Below are 8,738 nucleotides of genomic sequence, written 5' to 3'. Positions count from 1 at the left end.
CTCGGAGGAAGTAACAGCCCTACGTCTCGGAGCCTGGAGGCGGTCGACTGGATTATGCGTGTATGAGTTACAGGGGTGCGAACCCTTTACACTGAGGAAGGGGGGTGGCTTATATAGAGTTCGCCAGACCCCTCCGGCCCTCAGTTATGTAGGGTTTAAGGTACATTAAGATCTGGCGTTATTGGTAACGCCACAAGTAAAGTGCTATGATGACCATAAAAGCTACTCAATGACCGACCGTTTTGCATGTAGAGTGACTTTAGATCTCCTGGCCGTCGAGTGGTTGGCTTCATGGTCGAGTGGTTGGCTTCATGGTCGAGTGTCTTCGATTCTGTCGAGTGGAACACTTCTGAGTCGATTGACAGGTGGTTTTTTCTAGAGATGTCCTTGGGTAGGGTAGTTTGGACAGGTCCATGACCCTACCCTAGGTACATAGCTTCATCACCTGGCCCATGACTATGTATCTATAACCTTCCTCCTTGGTTGTGCATGAAGCGGAAGTTCATTATGATGTCAGTGCTCATCCAAGGCCCTAAGCAACCCGGCAACGACATTGATGTGTACCTAAGGCCATTAGTTGAAGAACTTTTACAGTTGTGGAATGGAAAAGGTGTATGTGTGTGGGATGAGCAAAACAGCAGGAACTTGACCTACATGTGTTGATGTTTGTAACCATCAATGATTGGCCTGCTCTTAGTAACCTTTCAGGACAGACAAACAAGGGATACCATGCATGCACGCACTATTTAGATGACACCGAAAGTATATATTTGGACAAATGCAGGAAGAATGTGTACCTGGGACATCATCGATTTCTTCCGACCAACCATCAATGTCGAAAGAAAGGCAAGCATTTCGAAGGCGAGGCAGATCACCGGAAGCAGCGCGCCGTCCGTATTGGTGATCACATACTTGCTACGGTTAATGATTTAGAAGTAATCTTTGGAAAGGGTCCCGACAGACTATCTGTTCCAAATGACATTGAGGGACGCGCACCCATGTGGAAGAAGTAATCTATATTTTGGGACCTACCCTATTGGAAAGACCTAGAGGTCCGCTCTACAATCGACGTGATGCACGTGATGAAGAATCTTTGCGTGAACCTGCTATGCTTCTTGGGCGTGTATGGGAAGACAAAAGACACACCGGAGGGACGGGAGGACCAGCAATGTGTGCATGAAAAAGATGGCATGCCTCCAAAGTAGTATGAAGGTCCTGCCAGCTACACTCTTACCAAAGAAGAGAAGGAAATCTTCTTTGAATGCCTGCTCAGTATGAAGGTCCCATCTGGCTTCTCGTCGAATATAAAGGGAATAATAAATATGACAGAGAAAAAGTTCCAGAACCTAAATTCTCATGACTGTCACGTGATTATGACGCAACTGCTTCCGGTTGCATTGAGGGGGCTTCTACTAGAAAACGTTCGATTAGCCATGGTGATGCTATGTGCATTCCTCAATGCAATCTCTCAGAAGGTGATCGATCCAGAAATCCTACCAAGGTTAAGGAGTGATTTGGCGCAATGTCTTGTCAGTTTCGAGTTGGTGTTCCCACCATCCTTCTTCAATATCATGACACACGTCCTAGTTCATCTAGTCAACAAGATTGCCATTCTGGACCCTGTATTTCTACACAATATGTTCCCCTTTGAGAAGTTCATGGGATTCTTAAAGAAATATGTTCGTAACTATGCTAGGCTAGAAGGAAGCATCTCTACGACCCATAAAAAAGGACGTCATTGAGTTTTTGTGTTGACATCATTCCTGACCTTAAGAAGATTGGTCTCCCTCAATCGCGGTATGAGGGGAGACTGACTGGAAAAGGCACGCTAGGAGAGGACTCAATAATATGTAGGGACGGGCATTCTTGGTCTCAAGCACACTACACAGTTCTATAGAATTCTACCTTGGTGACCCCGTATGTCAACGAACACAAGAATATTCTACGCTCCAAACACCCAGAGCAGTGTGACGACTGGATTACATGTGAACACATCAGGACTTTCGGCAGTTGGTTGCAAACACATCTCATGGGTGACACCACTATTTCCGATGAGCTGTACTCATTGGCCAGGGGACCATCTTCGACTGTATTAACTTACAAAGGATACAAGATAAATGGGAATACATTTTACACGATAGCCCAAGATCAAAAGAGCACCAACCAAAACAGTGGTGTCCCCTTTGATGCAGCAACCAACGTTGCATGGGAAACAAAAAATTTCCTAGGCTCACCAAGATCAATCTAGGAGATGAACATCTACGAGAGGAGAGATTAGATCTACATACCCTTTTAGATAGCTAAGCGGAAGCATATATAATGCGGTTGATGTAGTCGTACTCTTCATGATCCAATCCGAGCTTGCACCGAATGGACGACACCTCCGCGTTCAGCACACATACGGCTTGATGACGTCTCCTACTTCTTGATCTAGCAAGAGAGGGAGGAGAAGTAGATGGGATCTCAACCAGCATGACGGCGTGGTGGAGATGATGGTGGAGCAATCCCAGCACCGGGCATACGCGGAGCTCCAGGCCCAGTGTCAGGCCCGGCGCCGCGGACGCGAAGAGGGCGGCGTCGTCGTCCTCGACAGCGACGAGGAGGACGAGGCCGGTCCGTCCAACCCCACGCGCGTCGGCGACGACCCTGGCTAGGGGTCCAGCAGGGATGGCGGCGGGGCGCGCGACGGCGACGACGGCGGCGGAGGCTACACCCGTTTCTACAAGCTCCTCGGCATGTAGAAGGCGGGCGGCGGCTGCGGCGTAGCGGTAGTTCTAGGCGTAATTTGCATGTTTATCTGGTTTTGTACAAATTTCTATGAAATATCGCCGAGTTTGTGTCAGGTCGCCGAGTTTGTATAAATTTCTATTAAAGATCGCCGAGTTTGCGTGATTTTGGCGCCGACCTGGGGGCGACTGGGACCACAATCGCCCCCACGTGCCAAGAAACGCCGGTTCGGCTTCAGACGGCTCTTTTTCGGCGTCCTGGGGGGCCGAACGGCCGGAGATGCTATAAGAAAGAAGGTTCTAGGCACAAATTCCAGGTACCCGAGAAATAGCAAAACCGTAACAATTACACTGACTAATGAATTACATCAACATCTTCTGAAAATAAAACAAACATAACTACAGCGTACTTGTTTGTGCCTAGAACTAGAAGATCCCGGAGAATCACATTTTTTGGGCGAGTCAACAGACTGGGATTCTCCGACTGGATCGGCTGTGCCTCATGATGAATCTAGACTTTTCAAATGTACATACGACAACCCGAACACACTCAAGGATACCTAGAAAGAGACAGTACTCGTCCCCTACCTGAGTCCGCTGCGTTCATATGTGGGAGTTGCTGTACTATTGATGACACAGTACTGTACCTTTGCACCCTGAAAAGGATACGCACGCGGGGCGAAGAAGAAGACAAGACCCGGCACCTGCCTTACTCCCCGCGACGCGCGCAAGGTTAACTCGAGCCCTCATCTTATATAGAAGTAACGCAACCGATGGTTGCCGTTCCCACTCCTATCCGAATCCGATGGTTGCTGTTCGCCATTTCCACAGCACGGTAATCAAGATCAGAAGCACACTTGTTGAGAAAAAGAACTCGTAGTGAGTGGCGTCCCTGCAGCCGCCGGCTATGGAGGTGGTGGAGAACGGTCGGGAGGCGACAATGGGCGTGGAAACCGGGACCGGTCAGCCATGGGGCCGGAACTGGGACTGGGACCTGGACTGGGACTGGGAGTACCGCCTGCGGAAATACCTTCTGCTGCTGGCCACGCTGGTGGTCACCGTGACGTACGCCGCAGGCTTCAACCCGCCAGGGGCGTCTGGCAGGACACCCGTGACGGCCGACTTGCCGGCGACCCTATCATCCGCGCTACCCACTACCACTGGCTCCTCGCCTTCTACTACTGCAACGCCACCGCGTTCGCTGCGTCGCTCGTGGTCATCGTTCTCATTCTCGTCCTCGCCATCCAGCACGACAAGGAGAAGGAGAAGGACAAGGAGAAGGAGAATGAGAAGAAGAGGGGGAAGAAGGTGTTCGGGCTGCTGGTGCTGCGGTTTGTCATGGGGCTGGACCTGCTCAGCCTCATGAGCGCCTACGGCGCCGGCACCTACCGGGACGTGCTCAGTGCTCACTGCCGTCTTGTACTGCACGGTGTCGGTGGGCACTGTCTTGGTCTACGTCGTGGTTCTCAATTGCCGCGTTCCTGGCAAGAAGTCCGAGTCCGTCTCCGGCAGGGCCAAAGGCAAAGAACGGCACTGCAAAATCCTGATGCTTCTCGCGACCTTCGCGGCGAGCGTCACGTACGTCGCCGGGCTTAGCACGCCGGGCGGCTTCTGGGACAGCACGGGGGGCAGCCACCACCCGGGCGACCCGATTCTCAGGGACCGCCACGACCTGCGCCTGACGGTGTTCTTATTCTGCAACACCACGGCGTTCGTGGCGTCCCTGTTCATCAGCACGCAGCTCATCGCAGACAGGAAGCTCCACGAGGAACCGGAGTCAGGCCTGCCAGGCAAGTATGCGCTCTACGCCTGCATCATCATCGCGCTGATCGGCCTGGTCGGCGCGTACATAGCCGGAAGCTGCAGGGACACCCTCACCACCGTCTCCGTGATCATCACCCTGGTTGTCGCTTGCATCCTACTTGCTGTGCTTTTGAAATGTCGTTCCTCAAAATGGTGAGCACATATCCTCTCTCTCTCTCTGGATCATAAGTTATTTTTAAAAATCTCCTTATAAAACATATCCTCAGTTTAAGGCCGGGCAAGCGCCTCTTATATAAAAAAAAAAATCCAGCTTGCAGTTGAACTCTGTTTCTCCTCTCCAACCATCATATTTCATGTGGGCGTTATTTCCAGTTTATAAAATAACTTAACTGGACACTGTTTCTTTCTTTCTTTATTTCTCTGCGGTGAACGCAGTGTCACCGGGACAGAGGGTTCAACCACTCAGGTTGGAGTGGCAGGGATGGTCGCCGGCGCAGGAGAAGAGGCGGGGGCTAGAGGGATGTCCGGGGATACGAGCGGGCCAACGAAGGAGGTGGCTCTAACGGTCCGGCCAAATTTGACTGCAAGTCAAAAAAGTTCCATGCGACTCCATTGTGGTAGGTCCCATGAAATAGGGGGAAATCAGCAGACTGATAATGTCAGGTATTCCCTCCGTAGAGTATTATAAGATGTTAAGAGCATTTAGATTACTACTTTAATGATATAAACATGATTACTACTTTAGTGATATATACACTCTTATAATTCTTTACGGAGGGATTATATCTTATTTTCTAAATCAAATGTAATATAGACATATTTCAGTGTGTTGTTTACTCATTTCAGTCGTTATGTAGTCTATATTGAAATATATAAAACCAAAAGTGCTATTCTGAGCTCGAGCTCACATGGTCTCGGATGAACAATAACACTGTAAAAATAGTTAAAGAAAACATTGATGATTTTTCTACCTGCATGCAAATTTTAAATCATGTTTATAGAGGTGCCTCCAAAAATAACAAAATTGATGCTCCAAAAAGAGTGTTTTGGGAAGCATTTTGGAGCATCGATTTTTTTCCTGACGGAGCGTCAATTTTATTATTCTTCCGGCACCTCCATAAACATGATTCATCACGTAAATTTGCACGCGTGTAGAAAAATAATCAATATTTCATGACAAAAGAATTCGTATTTTTTGAATTTTTTACATTATTTTAGTTTTTTTACTGTTCATCCAATCGAGCTCACAAGCTCCATGTTTTGCTATTGTGAGCTCGAGCTCACATGCTTTCGGATGAACAGTGATATCTAAAAAAAATAAAAAAAACTATGAAATTTGTTGAGGGAATGGAAGGAGAACTAAGGAGCAGCAAGACACAGAGTTTCTGCACCCGAGCTCAAATGAGATCAAGTGAACAGTAAACTTGAAATAAAATAAAATAAATCAAAAAATAGAAACATTGACAAAATTTTTAAGTGCTTGCAAAAATTCGTGATAAAATCACATTCCTAGAAGGCGTGGCAAAAAAAAACAAAATCGATACTCTGAAAATGCTACTTTCGAAAGCATTTTGGAGCACTGATTTTTTTTTGTTTTTTTGCCACGCTTTACAGGAATATGATTCCATGACGAATTTTTGCAAGCACTTAGAACTTTTGTCAATGTTTCTCCCAAAAAAATGGTATTTTTTTTTGAAAAAAAACTCGATTTTACTGTTCATTTGAGCTCGGGAGCATAAACGCACTTTCGGGAGCAGCACCTTTTCTTTTCTTTCTCTACAATCATAGATTCATATGTGGCATCAACCAACTCTAGGCTAATAATGTCAGGATCGAAACTCTGTTTCTTTCTCTGCAGGGAATGCGATTCTAGGGAGGCTGTGGACAAGGCTCGTTCTCTTGTTCTACTGCTCGCCTCTCTTGCCGCCACCATCACCTACGCAGCCGGATTGGACCCGCCGGGTGGCCTGTGGCAGGATAACGGCGACGGGCACATGGCCGGCGACCCGATCCTTCTCACGACGAACGCTAGGCGGTACAAGGCCTTCTACTACTGCAACTCGGCTGCCTTGGTGACCTCCTTGGTGGCCATCATCCTGGTCCAAAATAAGCTTCTGCTCAAGCACCACGTGCTGGAGGTAGCCATGATACTCGTCCTGTTTGGCCTCATGGGCGCGTATGCCGCCGGGAGCTGCCGGGACGTGGACACCTCCATTTACGCCATGGCCTTGGCAGGCGTTGTCCTTATCTATGTGGTGATCCATGTCGTCATTTTCACGCTGGACCATAAGGACAAGCAAGGTGACGAAGAGCTGCTGGAGAAGAGGCGCAAGCGGTTGCTCCTCTTCGCGATCTTGGCTGCGACCATCACCTACCAAGCCGGCCTCACCCCTCCGGGCGGCTTCCTGCTCAAGGACGATGAGTTCGGGCACCGCGTCGGTGATCCGATCCTCTTGCACAACTTCCCGCGCCGCTACAAGGCCTTCTTCTACTGCAACACGGTGAGCTTCATGTTGTCCATCGCCCTCATCATCCTCCTGGTGAACCCCAATCTATACAGGCCAGCCGTTCGAAGCAATGCGTTATCTGTTTGTGCGGCGGTGGGCTTGTTTGGTTTGCTGGCGGGCTACGCCGCGGGAAGCACTCAGCACATCACGACCTCCATCTACATCTTCGCGTTGGTGGCCGTGGTCCTCGGCGTTGCCGTCATTTTGCTGGCGGTTTTTTGGGGAACTGAACTGGAGAGAAATGGCAATTCGGCAGCCGAAGTTGAGAGAAATGGCATATCCATCGCACAGGAGGAAGAGCAAGCAAGTTCGGCAGCACCATCGGAGCCACAGAGAAATGGCGTATCCATCGACGTCGAAAAGGAAGAAAAGACGATGCACGCGAAGCGCAAGTACCTGATGCTGCTAGGCATCTTGGTGGCGAGCGTGACCTACCAGGCCGGCCTGAAGCCGCCCGGCGGAGCGTGGCAGAGCAGCGGCAACAGGTACGAGGCGGGCAACCCGGTGATGAACGACAACAGGACGCCCCAGTACCTAACCTTCTTCTACAGCAACTCCATTTCCTTCGTGGCTTCCATCCTTGTCATCATCATGCTGCTAAGGCACTGGTGGGTTATAAACAAGAAGCATGAAAACAAGGAGGCTGAAAAGATAAACAAGGAGAATGAAAAGTGGTCGCTGAGGGTGATGAAAATCACTACCGTGGTGAATTTTCTCGCTCTCCTGGTGGCCTATGCAGTCGGCTTGTATGTCGGCGTGTTCAGTGTTGGTTTGCAGGGCTACCTTGCCATCATTATGTTCTGCTTGTCTTGTCATTGTCATCGCTAGCCGAGCAGCCAAGGAAATCATCAAGCGTGACACATTAGCAGTGCGCTCTGTACGTACCTCTACTAATGTGAGTGAGGGCTGTCCACAAACTACTATAGTATCTATGTAATTCAAAATAAATTCAATGGGATTGTTCATCTGAGTTGTGATATATAGTATCTATGTATCTATTTCTTCCGGCAATTTAGTAAAGAATCGCAACAATTGGGGTCGACTTTGATGAAAAATCAGTGGTTTCCATTTTTTCACAGAAAACCGTAGGTCCACCATAACCATTTTCTAGGGAACACGGACCACATTCTAACCGCGTGCTGACGCTTGATCTGACTAGTGGGACCCGCCTCTAGGCGCAGATATGGCACCAAATATCAACACAGTAAGTAAGAAATCTACATTGGTCGCAACAAATCACCGAGAAAGTCATGAGAACATATGCAACACAGAAGTCAATGTTCCAACAATGCAAAAAAAAATTCAAAAAAAAACAATGCAAAAAGAAAATTGTTGCGTTACGGCAGAACCCAAAATCATTGCAACACATTGCCCCTATGTACGCAGCAGACTGCACATGAGCTTGCAACTTCTCAAAGCAACTTGTGCACAATTGAAAATCCCCAAACCACTACTCTTTCAGCATAAAAAATGGAGGCATCGAGTTTGCCAGTCACGAATCCCACTCGTGAGAGCCGCATCGACTCGGATCAACTAACCTTGAACCCATTGTCATCAGTACACCATCTTCTCAAGCTCGAGACCGCGGAGAATCTCCGTTGCGGAACGGGTAGTATTAGTAGTATGTGACACCCGAATAATTGAGCTACAGTAATATCCACTAATGGTGCCACATCACTACTCTTACTGTTGCTGATCGTTGGTTGATCCAAATCATAATTCAAATTCAAGTTTAAAATAA

At 48.5% G+C, this 8,738-nt stretch overlaps 1 protein-coding gene across 1 annotated transcript; it reads left to right on the top strand.

Moving 5' to 3' along the window:
* The first annotated feature begins 4,265 nt into the window (after nt 1-4,265).
* LOC123160537 (uncharacterized) lies at nt 4,266-7,950 on the top strand. The gene is made up of 3 exons (XM_044578345.1): nt 4,266-4,682; nt 4,926-5,153; nt 6,349-7,950. The coding sequence occupies exons 1-3, from the start codon at nt 4,273-4,275 to the stop codon at nt 7,823-7,825; spliced, it is 2,115 nt and encodes a 704-aa protein (XP_044434280.1). The 5' UTR covers nt 4,266-4,272; the 3' UTR covers nt 7,826-7,950.
* Nucleotides 7,951-8,738: the final 788 nt, after the last annotated feature.

Source organism: Triticum aestivum, chromosome 7B (genome assembly GCF_018294505.1).
Source record: "Triticum aestivum cultivar Chinese Spring chromosome 7B, IWGSC CS RefSeq v2.1, whole genome shotgun sequence".
Taxonomy (NCBI): Eukaryota; Viridiplantae; Streptophyta; class Magnoliopsida; order Poales; family Poaceae; genus Triticum; species Triticum aestivum.
Note: the sequence above shows the minus strand (reverse complement) of the source record. Positions and strands in the feature narration are given on the sequence as shown.